We start from the raw sequence: 16,776 nt of genomic DNA on the forward strand, positions 1-16,776 counted from the left end.
CGATGCCCCCGCCTGCGGCCGGACTGCGGCTCGACGCGGCCGGAAGACCCGCGGGCCCCGCTTCCCTTCCTTCTGAGCCGCTCCGAGCGCGCCGCGGCTCCCTCCCGACAGCCCAGGAGCTGGACTCCCGGGCCCACCCGCGGCGCCCTTCATCGCTGTGCGTGTACAACAGCCCGGAGAGGTGGGCCATCCGCTCCCCGCGGGCGGCGGCCCCGGCCGTGCTCTCCTCCGGCCGCGAGGGGGCGCCCCCCGGCCAGCCCAGACGGGCCCTTTCCCTCGCTGGTACCGGCGCCGAGACTGCCGCCCAGAGCGTTTCCCCCACACTTCGGGTTCCCCTTCGCCTGCGGGGCGGCGGCGGCGGCGGCGCCTCCCTGCTGCGCTGCGGCGGCCCCTGAGCGCGGCCGGGGTGGGCGGAGGCGCTGGCGGCCGCGAGGGAGCGCGGCCCCTGCCGAGAGCGGCGATGTGCCGCGGCGCCCCGGCCTGGCGGCCCGGCGGCCCCCTCCTGGTCGACTGAGAGAGCGGGGACCGCAGCCCCTCCCGCGGCGTCCACGGGGATCCGGAAGCGGGCGCGCGCGGGAGCCGAGGCCTCTTGGGGGCGGCGCCGGGCGGCCTGCCGTAAAGCGCCGCGGCTGTCGCGCCAGGGCGTCCGCGGAGGGAGGGGAGGGGAGGGGAGCGGCGGGCGCGGCGGCGGCGGCGGGGCCGGAGCAGCAGCAGCAGCCCCGGCGGCCTCTCGGGACGGCGGCCTCGCACCGCAGAGGCAGGGAGGCGGAGGCGGCGCCGCGGCGGGCGAGGGGTCAGGCGCCCGCTGGGCCCGGCTAGGCCGCCGCCCCTCGCCTCGGCCCCCTCAGGTAGGCGTCCGGGCGGGCAGCCGCCGTGCTCTCCGAGGCCGCGAACCGGGCGACGCTCCCCGGCGCCTCTCGCGGGCCGCACTACAGCGCCCATCGTCCGGGGCGGGGTGCCGCGACGCTTGTGACCCCGCGGGGTCCGCGGAAGGAAGGCCGGGGCGGCGCTTCCTGGCCTCGCGGGGACCGGGGGGACGGGCCCGAGCGCCGCCCAGGCGCGTCTGCCCGGCTCACCTGCGCAGAAGGCCCGGGCTCCGCCGCGGGGTGGGGGGGTCGGGCCTGCCCCGGGCCGCCGGCCTCCGCGCAGCTCGCCGCGCGACCTGGCCGCCCGGGATTGCAGCTGCCGGGGCTCCGCCGAGGGCTCGGTGGGCCTCCTGCAGCCCGCCCGGACCGGGAAGCGCGCGGCGTGTGTTCAGGAGGGGCGGGCTTGTGACCTTCCGTCCCACTTTGAGTCGCGGGCTCAGGGACGGGCCCGCAAGCCGCGTTCGTGCTTCCTTTGTAAGAGGCGTTTGGTCCGGAGTGCCACTGAGTGCGACCGGGCTGGAAGGAAGAGGGCCGAAGGGGACCCCAGGGGCCTGCCTGGTCAGCGGCGCCAGGAGCGGTGGAAAGCCACGCGATCCGTGTTGTGCTTCCTGGGGTTTGAGAGGCGGAGATCACCGAGCCTCATCCTCGCCCAGGGCAGGAATTCTCAAGCCGGCCCGGACGAACGGCTGTCTGCCTCTCCTTGAAAGCCTCCAGGGATGGGGCCCTCATGACTCCAGGAGGCAGGGTGTTCCGCTGCCTAGTAATTCTCACCGTCAGGAAATCCCTCCTTATTTTGACTGGGGATCTCTCCCCGTAAAGCTTCCGCCTGTTAGTCCTTGCCTTGCCTTTCCTTTGGATGCTGTGGAGGATAAATCCACGCGCTCTTCCCCGGGATAGCGTTTCAGAGTATTAGAAAACTGCTATCGCATCTCCCCTTAGCCTTCTCTTCTGCAGCTCGAACTTTCCCAATTCTTTTCAGTTTAAAAATTTAGCTTTTAAACCCCTCATCATCTTTGTTGGTCTTCCCTGTATTTTTTCCAGCTTCTCAGCATCCTTCTTATATTGTGACACAGTATTCCACATGTGGTCTGACCAGTGCAGCATAAGAGTGGAACTATCACTTCCCATCTGGGGATCAAGAGAGCAGCGGTGCTCCTTCAGGCATCAGGTGTGAACTATATTTTAGCAGTGGAAAGATTTCTGTTTGCAGACGGCTGCAGCTTGAAGAAAAGGGAAGTTTGCTTGTCAGCTGGAATCCTCATTCTATCAGCTTATAATTTTTCTGTCCATAAAGATAGGCCATTCTGAATCCTGCTGAATTGTAGTTCCCCAGCTTGCAGGGATAGGAAATACTGCTGGAGGGTAATGTAGCCTAGCACATCTGTTTTGTTGGGTAGGTTCTATTTTGATTTTTAATGGAATCCTAAAATTCACCAACTGGAGCTAAGTGCAAAATAGGAACTCAGGATGTGGATGTTGCTAAGGAATAAGCTCGCAGATCCTTCCAACCAAGCTTCCTTTACTGGTTTTCTCTCATGTTTAGGAAGAAAAATGTTTTTGAAATGTGGTTATTTTTAGACTGCAAATGTTGGATACCTATATTTGATGTACTGCAAATCTGTTCCTTTTTTCTGCCTCTGGTTTAGAGTATACCTGAAGGAGCATTATGCGGTCACCCTGCAGAGCTGATCTGGCCCTAGTTGGGAAAGCACCATACATACTACTTGGAGGCTCAGCATGGTAGAAGAGGAAGCATACGGGGAGAAATAGAAGAGACGGGGAGGGTGGTTAGTGAGACTGCTCCTTTACCGCATCTCCAGTATATTGTAGCTATAGAAGACAGGTGACTTTGCCCAGATCTGCCTCTTCACAGTGGACTAGCGGGTCCTTCCGACCAACGCTCTTCTCGCTAGAGATGATGTCCTTTGCTTGTGGAATCGCTTCAGTGCTAAGTGAGGCAGAATCACTGGTTAATTGTATGGTGAAACTTGATGGTTGGAGTTATTTTATATACGTGAATGTAACTTTTATCTTCTGTGTAAGTTTGTATAGTAAAGGTTTTGATAGAAAAATTACAGGAACTTCATTTCTGTGGATGGTCAAGTTAGAGAAAGAAATGATATGTGTCGTATAACTCAGTTTTGACTCTGCCCAGTCATTATCCTGAAGTGGTGGACAGAGTGAAGAGGAAGCCCTTGCTTTGTTCTCGCTTTCTCTTTTCTCATAAAAAGCTGGATAAAATGCTCTTCAGGGATTAAATCTCTCAACGTGATGTGGTGGGGATGGTAGTGTCTTTTATTATGCAGTTTGTAGTGAAGCAGTCTTCAAGCTGTAGATTGCACCTAGGAGTAAGATGCCCCCAAAGTGCTAGCTGGGGCGATTCCTCCTCTGGTTGAGCAGGGTGCTGAGGCACCAAAGGGGAAATTTCAGGTGAAATACTAGAATATCAGAAACACATTATATTCCTTTCTTATGGCCACATGTGCACCATTTTCTTTATCCATTAATGAATAACCCAGCTAATAGTTGCTCTGATGCTGGATTTTGTATAGGGTAATGACAGTTGGCAGTAATGTACTGCTTAGCATAATGACAGTAAATAAGAAATGATTACAGTTGGGAAACCAGAAACATAAAGAGGCTTCCCTTTAAGCACAGTCCTTTTTAAGATCAGTTTCTAAAATTTATTTCTTTTCGCTATCGTTGACAGTTGGGAAGGCCCTAGATCATGTGAAAGCATTTGCATAGCCAAAAAAGATGATGGATAAAACTGAGAATGTCCATAAGGAATATAGTATGTAGGAAAGGCCTGTATAAATAAACAATGGGGGTGGGCTGGGGGCTCTTAATGGGCAATACTGCAAGAATTTCCACAGCCAAACAACAATAGGAAAGATTCTTGCCACCTCTGCAGGTAAGAGGACGCAGGGAAAGCCCCTGAAGGACTATATGAGCCCAGTTCATTCGGGACCAGGGGCCATCACTTTATGGCCTCTCTAGCAAAATAGTCTGATCAGCTGCTGCATATCACCCAGTCCAAGGCCAAGCCTGACCAGGAGCAAAATGCGGACTTTGCACTAGTTTGGAAGGAGAGCCAGAATGGCTAGGTAGAAAAGTTGATCTGCGTGTCCTAAATAGTGGATGGATCTGGGCCTGATGTGATCAGTGGCTAACTCTCTCTTTGCTTGTTTCCTATTTTAACACACACGTACGAGGAGGGAGCAGTTCAGGTACAATGGATGTTTGAAACCCCTCGGGCATCCCAGTTTCCCTGATGTAAAAACGAACCGTATTGACTAAACTGACCATACCTAGACATCCTGGCATCTGCAGCAGCTATCTGAGCTTTGGATTCCCCCAGTCTAGCATTTAGCACACACCCCTCCCGCCACCTGAGTTCACTTCTTCCTCTGCCATTGACCTTGAGCGGCCTTCAACCAGGTGCTTTCCACATGTGTTGACTAACTCTGGATTATGGGACTGTAGCCCAGGATATCTGAAGACAGCCAGTTGGGGATGGGCTGTTCCAAAACCATTCGTCGGGTTTTTTGTGTTCTAATGGTCATCCCCGGGGTAGAGTTATGGGTGCCGGTCGTGTGAATGTAGCATTCGCAGGGATTTTAAGTCAGAACATCCACTATTTTCCTGCACCAGGAAACGATACTAGATCGAGGCCGAGTTGATTCTTGGCTTGGTATCAAAAGGAGCCTCTGAATCCAAGCTGTGGCTGGAAACAGAGCCCTTTCCCTCTGTCTCCTGGACGAGGAGACCCAGGTCTGCTAGTCCACAGCTGGACATCACTGGGGATATCCAGGGCCTCTCCTGGGCCAGCAGGGGCTTTGTAAATGAAAAGTTGCAGGGGGCTGGAGACCCTTTGGAGGTGGTAGCAGCAGGCCAAGGTGAAAAGAAACTGGGACACGGTGCTTTCAAATCCAGGGTTTTTTTGTAAATGGATGCAACCCATTTGAATTTCCATGATCCTTAAAGAACCAGTCCAGGTGGCCTGGGTGGAATCTGGAGCACTTCGCTAAAGTTCGTAAATCTGTGGTGGATGCCTGGCAGGAGAATGGATGCACTGTCGTAAAGCTTTGAATGCATTGTGTTTGACTTCTGCTCTCACTTAGTAACAAGTCCCTGTTAGATTCTGAGTGAAAATCTAACGCAATCCTATCAGGTGTAAGATGAAAGTAAATTGTTAACAACTCTGAAATGTAATTGCTCATTAAGCTAGACTTACTGGCTGACTGTGTTCTTACCACAACCACCCCAGATGGACGCCCTAGCCTACGGTGAATCTAATAACATACCCTTTCATTGCTAGTGTTACCCAAATTCAGAGAGGCAATAAAACTATTAATTGGGAAAATGAGAGGAAGGAACAGTAGCAGTCATGTCAATTATCACCAGAGTGAGGGATTTGGGAAACGCGTGTCTGAGGCATGTCTAACCTTCAGGTCCTGAATTATCTGTTTGCATCATGGGTAAATCGTGATCTTTCAGGGATTCACAATTTTAATAAAGGGCACTTTAATAACTGGGCCACTCGCTCTAAACCAATGAGCCATTGAGCAGTTAGTTTGGCTCTGGCTTTTAATGCTTTGTATGAACAAAGCCACAGCAGATTGGAAACTATTGTTTGCAATTGAGCGTGTTGTGCTAATTAAGCGAATGGTGGTTTGTTGATGAATAAGCGAGGTGAGAATCCAGTCCTTTACACAGACTGTGGGTGTGTGAGAGATACTATGCAGGTGGGGTAGTGGAAGGAAAGCACGTCAATCTTTTATATTTCTTGCCTTTAATAGAACAAATTCCAGTTCTCCAATGCATTTTTGTGGCTTGATTGTATCATATTTTTTTACCCGTGATTTCAGTTTCCGACATCAAACATATTTGGCAAGCAATCTTGTTTTTCCCAATCTTACTGTGAACTGTTTCCAAATTTTATAATTAGCTTAGTTAAGTTTATTCAAGTTATGGTTATAGACAAAGTGATTAGAATCATGTGAAAACCTAAACTATCCCCAGCCCAATCAACAGCATTTTAACATAGCTGTGTTTTCTTTGCAGAAATATAGTGAGTATTTATTATTCCCCCCAACTATAGGAAACCTAGAAGTCCTAGTAGTTTCTTCCCAGATGAAACTGTTTCTCCCCCCCCCGCCTTATCTTTGCTTGCTTCATTTCACTTGAGACACAAGAGCCTGAGGCTTGTGGGAAGCTCTGACTGAAGCAGAGAAGGGTGCAGAGCAAATGCAGGATTCCCAGCGACTTTCTGGCCACTCAGGGAAGGGTGGAAGCAACTCCAACCAGAATCTTCTTAGCAGTCCTTGGTGTTTGCATGCACAGGCATTAAAAATAACTCGTGTCTTGCGTTTGTTTCCATCAAGGCCGTCTATGCGGTTTTCCCATGTCTCAGTGGGCTCCTCGGTGTAACAGCGTCTATACGTTAGAAGCGGATATGAAGAGTGACGTTTCTTCTGGTGCACCAAAGAGCCAGGAAAGCCTGAAGGGGATCCTCTTGAACCCGCCACCCACTGAGGCAGCCAAAAACTTCCCAGAGGAAGAAGTCGAGATGATTGCCAGCAAAGTGGGAGACGAATTCTCACACCTCTGTGGCGACACTCAGAAGCAGAAGGACCTGAACGGAAGTCGTCCTGAGCAAGAAGCCATTGTCGTGAGGAAGAAACGCAAGAGCCAGCAGGCTGGCCCTTCCTATGCTCCAAACTGTGGGGGCAAAGAGGCTCCCCCCATTTTAGGGACAAGGCGGCGCCTTGATACCCAAAGCGAGGACAACGACTCTTCCTTTAGCGACTGTGCCTCTTCACCTTCGTCTAGTTTGCATTTTGGAGACTCTGACACAGAAACATCGGACGAGGATAAGGAGGTGGCCCCTGCCAGGCAGACTCGGGCCGTGTTGAATGCATCCGGCAGAATTCACAGTTCTCGGCCGCAAAAGTGGCCCCGGACAGAGGCGGACTCCGTCTCAGGGATATTATTGAAAAGGCCCTGCTTCCACAATAGTAGTTCTCGGAGAAGGCTTCCATATAGGAAGCGGTTTGTGAAAACCAGCTCTGCGCAGCGAACACAAAACCAAAAAGAACGGATTTTAATGCAGCGGAAAAAAAGGGAAGTATTAGCTCGGCAGAAATATGCTTTGTTACCCAGCTCTAGCAGTACCAGCGAGAACGACCTCAGCAGCGAATCCTCTTCCAGCTCCTCCACGGAAGGAGAGGAAGACCTCTTTGTATCAGCTGGTGAGAATCACCAAACCAGTGCTGCTGTCCCCTCAGGTAAAGACGCCTCTGGAGCTCCCGCCTCATCCTGCTCCTGGCCCCCCTTCCTAGAGCTTGCCAAACTGTTTCCCTGTAGTCCTAGTCAGTGCCTGAGCCCCGGAAGGGAGGGGGGAGGGCACCTCTCGCTAATAGTGCTAGGGCTCATGCTCAGACAATCAATCCCTGCTGGCTCTCCTTCACCTCTGAGGCGTCTCTGAGCTCTTGGAAAACTGCTGCTGGTCGGAGGATGCTCTGGGACGCTGGGGGAGCCAAGGGCCTCAGTTCCTCCTCTGCATTCCTGGGGAGAACAGGATTTACGAAATGATGGGGGAGGAAGTTGCGTCCTGGGATTCCTGGCCCTCCTCCCTGTTACCTCATCCAGTTCCCCAAAGCCCACTACTGCTGGCTTGTTAGTGCTGCTGTATTGTTACACCGTTGTATTGTTACACGGGTCTCATGCTGCTGACTCTTGCTGGAATTGGGCAGCAAGGGACTCTTGGTGCTACAGGAGGCTGTCTCGGCACTTCTTCGGATACGAAGCAGGAAGGCGTAACTCCAATTTGTGTGTAAAATTACTGTGACTTCATGGGGTCAGGGCAGAGCTGCTCTTGGCCCAGCAGTTCACTTCCTATCTGGTCATTTGCTGGGATTATCCTTGAGCACCCCTGAAGGGGGTGGTGATCAAAGGACGAGCAATGACCAGAGCCAAGGATTGCAGTGCTGCTTTTATCTGCATTTTCTGAACTCATTGCTTACTGCATTTCTCAGCAGGTACCTTTAACACGCTGGCAGTTCACTCCTAATAGAATTTGTTTTGGATTTCCCCTCTTTTCCTTTGGTGCTCTGTTTCAGGGAGCATTGATGAAGATGTTGTGGTGATCGAAGCGTCTTCAACGCCCCAAGTAACCGCCAATGAAGAAATCAATGTTACCTCAACAGACAGCGAAGTAGAGATTGTCACTGTGGGAGAAAGCTATCGGTAAGGCTTCCGCTTGGTTCCTCAGGCAGCTCACGGGATCGCTCTTGCACTGGAATTTGTGGCCCTGCATTTGGTGAGGAGGGCAGGATCTTTTGCACAGACCCAGACTGTGATCCCTCGGGCTTGGTAGCCTTTTTCTTCCCTCCTGACAATTGGGATTTCTGCATTAATTAGAGACGGCTCCAGGGATGGGCTAGATAGTTATCGTCCCTTGCCGTTCTCCTTATTTTTGCCATCTGCTGGTCACCAGGAAGCGGGCTCTGCAGCCATTCACGTCATACTGAATTCTGTCCTGAAACCTCCCTCAATTTCTGCAGTGGGTGGCTGCAGATTCTGCTTTTTGAACCACAGAAAGTTCTTGCTTAAAACAGGTGTCTTCTTATCGTCTTCATAAAATTCCACCTTCTGTTTCTCATAGCAAAGAAAAACCCTGCTGGAAATGTCATTCCAAGAAACTGGAGTGCCATTTCCTATTGATGGGGAGGTTTTCTCCTTTAGGTTTATCTCCCCACCAGGGATGTTTGCAGAGTATGGTCAAAAAAGTCAAGATGGGGGCCACACGGCACTTAAAAACAGGCAGAGCTTTGACCTTACCACCATCTTGACTTTTTTGACCACACCCTGCAGACACCCTTGCCCTCCACAATATTTTGTCATTTGGGACTGCTGCATCTTGAGATCTTAAGTTTCCTGCCCAGAGGACGTTATCAGTTGGACAGGGAAGAATGAAGAAAGGAAGTTGAGAAACAAATAATTTGTAAATAATGCAGGCTGCAGGCGGAAAGCACAATTCCGTGGTACCCCCCAGTGTATCACAGGTGTTTCCTACCACTGCTTCCAGAGGCCTATTTTCTAGGACTGCTTTGTAACTTTCCTGGATGGGGTTTGAACCTCTGCTATACAAAATCATCGTCACCATCATCATCTTCATCCTGCAGTTCTTTGAGCAAGAATGAAAAATAAGGCAGCAATTATTTTAAGGTGTATTTTAGCCTTCACCATCTTCCTGCCTCATTAGATCACCTGTCTTGGTGCATTTGTGTTGCACGTGAAAGTGACTTTCTGTCTGATATTCCTGACTGGCCCAGGGAAGAACGTGTGTCGGCTTCCCAGGTCATCAGCTACTGGGAACTTCTTTGCCTTGCAGCGATGCTTTTGGGGATCAGATGGTGCTCCTAGAACATTCTTTATTCTTGATCAGAAATAGCAAGGAGGTTTTCAGTGACCTTCTGGGTTCGGCAGATGAGAGGACGGCCCAGTGAAGCCTCAGCCTCTCTCTCCTCTTTCACGCTCTCCAAAAATGGGACCACCTCCTCTTTGGAGGAGGATTGTTCCTAGTCCTACAGCCCTGAGCGCATGCGCAGATGCTTCAGTGCAGGACCCGTCTGCTGCCTTCTCCTGCCTTCTTTTCTGCCTGACTTCAGGTTCACTCACAAGTTAGCCCTGCCGGCCCACTGACTGGTCAATTTGGACCCATCTTAAAGTCAGAGGGAGAATTCGAAAGAGACTTGCGACATTGCGGGGGTGATGAGTGTGAAACTCAGAAGTGCGAAAACCTCACTAGTTTTTTGATGTGAGCTGGGGCATGGCGTGCAAGCTTTCAAGGGCTGTGAGGATACAGAGAAATCTTTTCAGGCCTCCTTCTTCCCCCATAAAGGATGAGTCTCTTTAGAAGAGGAACTTGGTAAGGCAAGAAGTTTTCAGGATTTGTGGGAAGGAAGAGGCAGAGAAGGCCAGGGGGGCTAAGCAGGCCATGGCTTTGTGTGAGGGGACAACTTAGAGATAGAAAAAAGAATCCCACCTTTTTAATCAAGGGATGTTGGGAATTGAACCAGGCATTCTGCCTGGGGCCTGAAACTTACCTGGAAGCCTTGTGTTTCTCTAAGAGACCCCTGATCTCCCGCTCTTGCCTCAGCCTATCAACCCTGCTTTTGGAGGCTACAAACTGAGGCCTCCTGTGTACAAAGCCTTTCAGTTCTGACACTAGCAAGGTGTTTTCTTGGTCAATATGTAGTAATGGATTGAAGTTTTGTATTCAAGTCAGCTGCTCAGGCTGGGGAAGAAAGAAATGGAATTCTGGCCTCTCTAAAGAACACGCTTTAAACTGCCTGTGCCCCCTTTTTATTGCCCAATATCAGATCTCGATCCTCGCTTGGGCATTCTAGATCCCACTGGGGCCACAGTTCAAGCTCCCATGCTTCACGGCCACCTGAGCAGCGGAACCGCAGCAGAGTCTCCACGGTCATCCAGCCATTGAGGCAGAATGCAGCAGAAGTCGTGGACCTCACAGTGGATGAGGACGGTAGGTGGCTGAGATTCTGAGCCCCAGATCTGCCCCTCCTTTTCGGTCCCAGGGCCCCTGGCAAACTTGGTGGAAATGCCTAAATTCCCCCAAATGGGATTACTGCAAGTGCTCTAACTTTGGTGACTCCCTTCAGTGCATCTGGAGCCTCTGCTGGGCACCTGGTGTTCATTCCGAGAAACGCATCCTGGGCTGCCAGGCACTCAGCAAACTGCCACTGGGGGAACGTCTGTCCTTTGTTTGTAGACCCAGCAGTTGTGCCGACAACTTCATCCAGAGTAGACCCTCAGGCTGCCAGTTCTGCTTCGGATGGTGGCCCCCCCGCCGCCCCCCCCGAGCAGGTCCCTGGAGTAGCTTCAAGCATTTCCAGCAGCCAGCCCTCCTTGCAAGTGGAGCCATTGGCTGTCCTGTCCAACAGCAGCACAGCTGGGAACTCAGCAGGAGGTAGGAAGCAAGATCTCTTTCTTCACGCGGGAGGTTGATGTGCAAGAGTGCCCCGTCAAAGGTTTGCGGTTGTGGTCCTGTTGCAGCTGGAGGCCATGAAGCTAGGAGGGTCTTTGTGACAGCCGTTCTTGTCAGTATTTTAGCATGTTGAAGGTGTCCATGGGGTTTGGATGTGTCTGTGTGCCTGCTCTGATTCCATGGAAATTGTCTGTCCCGATCCAACCCATGAGTTTTACTTCTGCTTGTTTTGGAGGTGGGTCTCTGTAGGAAAGAATGAAAAGTGTAGGCTGGAGAAAACAGGCGTTTGGTTTCTGCAAAGGCACGGGGTGGCCAAAGGAACTCTGACTGCTGCAGGGTGAAGCCAAGCAGGGCAGGGCGCAGGGCGCAGGCCGTAGGGAGTGGACCATCGGAGCAGGCCACCAGGGGACAAAGAGCCTGACTTTGTACTGGTTCTGTGCATTAGAACCGAAAGGAATCAGATCAGTCCCTGTATTTACTGAACTTAGGAAGCAAGTGGGACTCGAAGCGTGGAGGGGCTGGCAGAGTATCTGCGAAAGGGAAAATGTTGGCAGGCTTGAGGGAAGTCACAATCCTTGCAGTAGCACCAGTCCCCCTCCACACACGCACTGGGGGAAAAGAAGCCCCCAGTTTGGGATGGGGAATAGTGGGCACACGAGGATCACACTCCATGATCAGAGGGTGCTGAGCGCTGCAGAGGAGGCCGAATTCTGGGGAAGGAGAGCGAAGCTGGCAGGCTGACCCCAGGAACAGGAACCCCTGGCATGTCCCCCTTTGTCTCCCTTCAGGGTGCAGATGACTCTTCATCCTGTTGCCCACCTTGCTGTCTTTCCAGATGGGTCTCGCTGCCCTCACCTTCTGATCAGTTCAGCTCAGGCCTTTTGCTTTCCTTCCCGATTTTAGATGACGTGAGAGGAAACGCCTCAAGCCACGCACTGGAATCTGGCCCCCCAGCGATGCCAAGGCTGCCCTCGTGCTGCCCCCAGCATTCCCCCTGCAGCGGCTCCTCACAGAACCATCACGTCCTCGGCCCACCCCACGCCAGCTGTTTTCAGCAGCACAGCCACCACTTCCAGCACCACCACCATCACCACAGCCCCCACGCCGGTGTCCCCCTTTCGCCCCCGTTCAGCGAATCCAGCTGTCCCGTCGACAGGCCTCCCCCCGTCCCTGTCCCCGGGGGGCCCAGCAGCAGCGCTGGCACCGCGTTCCATGACCAGGCGAGTTTGGACGGCGGCCCTCTCAGCCGGGGGTCTGCGGCTCGGTCCTCTCTCTCAGCCGCTCCGGACTGCCGCTGTCCCCTAGCCAGCAGCATCCGGCTGGCTTTCGGTGGAGCCGTCCCTGGAAGAGGGGTAAAGAGTCCTGGCCAGGCTTCCAGGGACGTTGCCATCTGGGTGGCCGCGCCCGCGTGAGTGCCGCGGGGTAGAATGTAAACTTGCCACTGGGATGAGCGAGCTGTAAGGGAAGAAGAGAAGGTGGTTCAGGAGACGGTTCTGGGAAAGAAGCCCACATAACCCCACCTTGGCTCGGCTACGTATAAGATGTAGCGCGGAGAAACTCTGGCAGGCTTTCCAGAGTCTGCTGGGCTACCCTACAAGAACAAAGGGCGCTCCCAAGACCCCTGCTGTGCCTGTTTCTCAACCTTGCCTACCTTGAAAGGCTGACGGCCCTCAGACTTCAGGCAGTTCAGCGATTTTCCTTATTCCCATTGGCTTTGCCTGAGTCTCAGTCTCTCTCTCTCCCCCCCTCCCCTTCCTCTTCCTCCCCCTCCGGCCCAGAAGCATAGTGATCACTGATTCAGCTGTGCTCAGTCTGCCTGGAGCTGAGGTCTTAGCCTTGGGGAAATTCTTAGGGCCAAGGAGCAGCGGGTGCTTTTCTCCCCTCCTGACCCCTTGGCGGCTCTCGCCAAGCCAGGCACAGTCAGCAAGTGGCCTGGGGTCAGTCTGAGTGGGCTCCAGGTTTGGATTCCTTGCCCAGTCCCATTCCTTGGGTTTTTCCTCCTGGGCAGCTGGAATAGACGTTTGCTGAATTTGGTTTAAACTTGTGTTGCCCTTTGTTATACAAACGGCAGGAAAACGTGGATCAGAGCACATTTACCCTTACGCTTGTGCTGGGCTATAACAGGGCACGCACGCAGGAAGGTGTGTAACAAGCCCGGTTTACCTCCTCCTCTTCTTTCTGCTCTCCATGTAGCAGGCCCTGCCGGTGGATCTGAGCAGTAACGGCATCAGGAATCACGGGAGTGGCTCTTTCCATGGAGCTTCTGCCTTCGACCCCTGCTGCCCAGGCTCGTCCTCCCGAACGTCCATGTACGGGCACCAGGCGGGGGCTGCTCCGAGTCAGCCGATGGCCCTGGACGGCTACAGCACGAGCATGGTCCCCCAGCCCCAGCCCCCGCCCCCAGCCCAGGCCTCTCTGTCGTCCTGCCGCCATTACCTGCACTCGCCTTGTAAGTGGGATGCCCTCCGTTGCGTGAGTTTCTGGGCGCTGCAGAGGCATTGTGGGCAGGGCCCCTTGCTCGTGGCGGGCTCGGCCGAGGGGGCTGCCTTGGAGGGAGGGCGGGCGGGTGGGGAGGGCCTTCCCAGAGCCGCTGGTTCCGAGCCAGGAGTAACAGGCCTGCTCTTCTCCCTCTCCTTTCAGATGCCTCCTTGACGCGCCCCCTCCATCCTCAGGCCGCGGCATGCCCCCATTCCCATGGCAATCCCCCTCCCTCGGCGCCCCCCCAGCCCCCCCCTCAGGTCGACTATGTCATCCCTCACCCCGTCCACCCCTTCCACCCCTCCATCTCCTCCCACCCGGTCCCGCCCCCGCCCCCTCACCCGCTGGCCAATGCAGCGGCCCCCATTCCTCAGCCCCTCCCCAGCGCCCACCACCTCCCTGCGGCAGCCCCCTCGGCCCAGAGGCTGCACCCTCACGAGGTGATCCAGCGGATGGAGGTCCAGAGGAGACGCATGATGCAGCACCCGACGTACGTCAGCTGGAACGGTGGAAGCCGCCCCGCTCTTTCGACCGAGCCCTGTGTTGTGTGTCCGTGTGACTCGGCAAACCCTGGCTTGTCCATTTATGCATTTGGTAGATTCTGAGGCCACCCAGCTCTGGAGTGGCTCCGGCTGGCTGACGCTTAGAACGGTTCGCCCCGCCCCCGCTCGCAGTACGTGGGCACCCTGCCTTTGCTGGCGGTGATTTGCACGTCTCACGCGTTGGTGCTTCCTTCCTTTCCTTCCAGGAGCCTTAAACCAGGATCTGCGCTCGCTCTCCTGCAGGCGCCCTGGGAGGGAGGCAGGGGGTGAGCCAGAGGCTGCTGCCCAGAGTCACCTGGTGGCGGCCTGGCCCGGGCGGTAGCCGCCAACCCCGCTGGGCTCTCTGGAGCTTCAGAAGGAAAGGAGCGGGAGACGTAGCGGAAGACTGCTGCTCTGTAACGTGACGGGAGCCCGCAAAGCCTAAATGCAGCCCGAGCGTCCTCCTCCCTTAGCCAAGTTCAGAGAAGCCAGGGGCTGCGTACCTTAAGAAAGTGGCTGCCGGCTGCAGAGGACTGATTAAAGCGCGCCCTCGCTCTGTGTCAGTGGCCTTCTGCCCAGCTTCTAGAGTTTGCAAGGAAGGAGATCCAGATAGGCCTGGTAGACACTTAACACCCGAGGAATTGCTGAAGACCCAACTGGCTCTAGAACTTCAATATATCTACAAGTGTTTTAGAAATGTGCCAATTGTATAGGCTTAAAGACAGTTGTAAATGGAAACGATGCATTTCCGTCCCCTACAGACACAAGCTGAATTGTTTTTTCCTTGGCTACTCAGCACCTTGTCTGCCAGCCAGACTGCTGAGCAGGACCCCCTTTTTGGCCTTCCATACACTTGCTCGATGCTGGTCAAGGCACAGAATGGGTTTTTGTTGGGGGGGGCAGGCAGTGTGAATGTGACTCTGCAGGGAGGGGAAGGGAGGGGAGGGGAGGGGAGGGGAGAAAAGTCAGGCAGTCTAGCCTGCATAGATCCATGAGCCTCTCGAAAGCCTTGCCAGGAATTGGTGCCAGGGAGGGGTTGTCAGCTTTTTCTTCCCCTCCAGGCGAGCACATGAGCGACCGCCACCACATCCTCACCGGATGCATCCCAACTACGGCCACGGCCATCACATTCATGTGCCGCAGACCATGTCTTCGCATCCTCGACAAGCCCCAGAGAGGTCGGCTTGGTTAGTAGCGTGCTGGTCCCCCCATCCCTGGTTATCCAAAGCACCCAAACGGCATTTTCCCTTCATTTGGCGCTTAAACGTGCATGCCCGGCTCTATGTGTTTGGATGATAAAGTCATGTATGAAAATAAGGAAGGAGAGGAAGAGTGCCTGTCACAGTTGAGGTAACTCAAACCCAGGGGGGTGTTGAAATAGCTTCGCATCACTTTTATTACCGAAGCCCTGAAAAGGCTTGAGACTGACGTCCCACAGCCCCCCTTCTGGGGGCGATGGAGTCTCCCAAAAGAAGTGGACGCTGGCCTCTGAGAGCGGTGAAAGTGAATTAGAGGTGGCTTGGGATTTTTCAGGTCAGAGCAGACCCTCTGAAAAGAGAGAAAAGACACGAACAGATGCCCAAACCCTGCACGCAATTTTCTTTGGGGAGAGAATTTCACCCTGCCAAAGGTGAATGAGGTGAGAAATGCCCTGGCTAAAAGTGAACTTTCTGCTCCTATCGTAGGGAACTGGGAATTGAAGCAGGAGTGACTGCAGCCACCTACCCACCGGGCCCGATGCACCCTCACCTGGCCCACTACCACACCCCCCCTCGGCTCCACCACTTGCAAATCGGTGCTCTTCCTTTAATGGTAAGAGGAACAGGTGCAGGCTGCTGTGGAGGTTGGTCATTTCCCGGTCATCCTGCGCAAGGTTCACGGGGAAGTCTGTGCAGGTTTCTTTTTGGGGGGATTTGCTGGAGAGGGCACCCCTAGGAGATCACACCTGTCTTAAAATTAGTCACAGGTGTTGATATGCAAGTACCCTTGCAGGAAAAAAAAAAAGGAATGCTCTAACTCAAATTGGCAGGGGCTTTCAGAGGAACTGAGCCCAACCCATTTTGTCTCAAATTGAGAAAATACTCTAATCAAATTCTCCAGTAGTACATTGACCCTCTGCATCTGATTTATGTTCTTAATTCAGTCATCGCTTTTGATGGGTGAGTTAGAAAAGTCCCTGGTTAGAGTAAGAGAGTCAGTGGTTATTAATTTGAGATACCTCAGCTGTTATATTTGGGGTTGAATTTGATAGAAGTGTTTTTGGGATTGTGCTTTTCAGCTTTCATAAAAAGGCCAGGGTTGTAGCTGGGGTTAATGGAGAAGACAACTCTTGAATGGAAAGTTGCCAGCTAGGCTGGTTGCTTCTTTAATGGAACTGGAGTCAGACTGAGGTTTTCTTCAAGTCAGGGTGAGGTTTTGCAGCAAGTTTCTTTCCTGGGTGGGGGAGAAAAAATGACTTTTCCCTTTTGCATTGTGCAGAAAGGGAGGAATTGAGAATCCTGTACAAACATCCCTTCAGTTGCAGCTTCAACGAAGAAAATGTCAGTGACTTTCTTCCTCCCAGGCAGTTGGGGGCTGTCTGTGGCTGAGGCCGTATGACCCCAAGTATGATCCTAAGCAAAGCCTTTGTCTTTGACAGTCTGCAGCTCGGAGTATCATTTCTCTACTTCTGATGTGTGGCATTTAACCTAACTGAAAATGCTCTTGGGGAAGGGATGAGACCAAGAGTTGGGTGGGAACTGACTACAGGAGTGCAGTTGCAGCCTCTCTTTGGACTCAACCGGTGGCTGCGCCTAAAAAGCAGCCGATGGGTTGAGCTGTGAAGCTTATGGCTGGTTAGGGCATGCTGTGATCTCTGGAGGGATGTGCGAAGGTCAAGGGCCTCATTTCTGTGGTC

The 16,776-nt window shown here is 53.5% G+C and overlaps 1 protein-coding gene across 9 annotated transcripts in view; it reads left to right on the forward strand.

Annotated features, from left to right (window-relative positions):
• RNF111 (ring finger protein 111) overlaps positions 1-16,776 on the forward strand; it is a 22,406-nt gene continuing 5,630 nt past the window's right edge. For 2 of the 9 annotated variants that reach the window (XM_088148246.1, XM_088148247.1), the window contains exons 1-11: positions 1-848; positions 1,908-2,034; positions 6,254-7,156; positions 7,991-8,117; positions 10,256-10,419; positions 10,666-10,863; positions 11,785-12,101; positions 13,075-13,330; positions 13,522-13,849; positions 14,942-15,067; positions 15,566-15,692. In XM_088148246.1, the coding sequence (XP_088004372.1) occupies positions 6,274-7,156; positions 7,991-8,117; positions 10,256-10,419; positions 10,666-10,863; positions 11,785-12,101; positions 13,075-13,330; positions 13,522-13,849; positions 14,942-15,067; positions 15,566-15,692 (2,526 nt within the window). In that variant the 5' untranslated portion in view covers positions 1-848; positions 1,908-2,034; positions 6,254-6,273. The remainder of the gene's footprint in view (positions 849-1,907; positions 2,035-6,253; positions 7,157-7,990; positions 8,118-10,255; positions 10,420-10,665; positions 10,864-11,784; positions 12,102-13,074; positions 13,331-13,521; positions 13,850-14,941; positions 15,068-15,565; positions 15,693-16,776) is intronic. The other 7 variants (XM_088148238.1, XM_088148243.1, XM_088148241.1 and 4 more) reach the window with 5 other exon arrangements.

Source organism: Python bivittatus, unplaced genomic scaffold (assembly GCF_059951505.1).
Source record: "Python bivittatus isolate LINGU-HERP-01145 unplaced genomic scaffold, Pbiv_v1 ctg000530_np1212, whole genome shotgun sequence".
NCBI classification, from domain to species: domain Eukaryota; kingdom Metazoa; phylum Chordata; class Lepidosauria; order Squamata; family Pythonidae; genus Python; species Python bivittatus.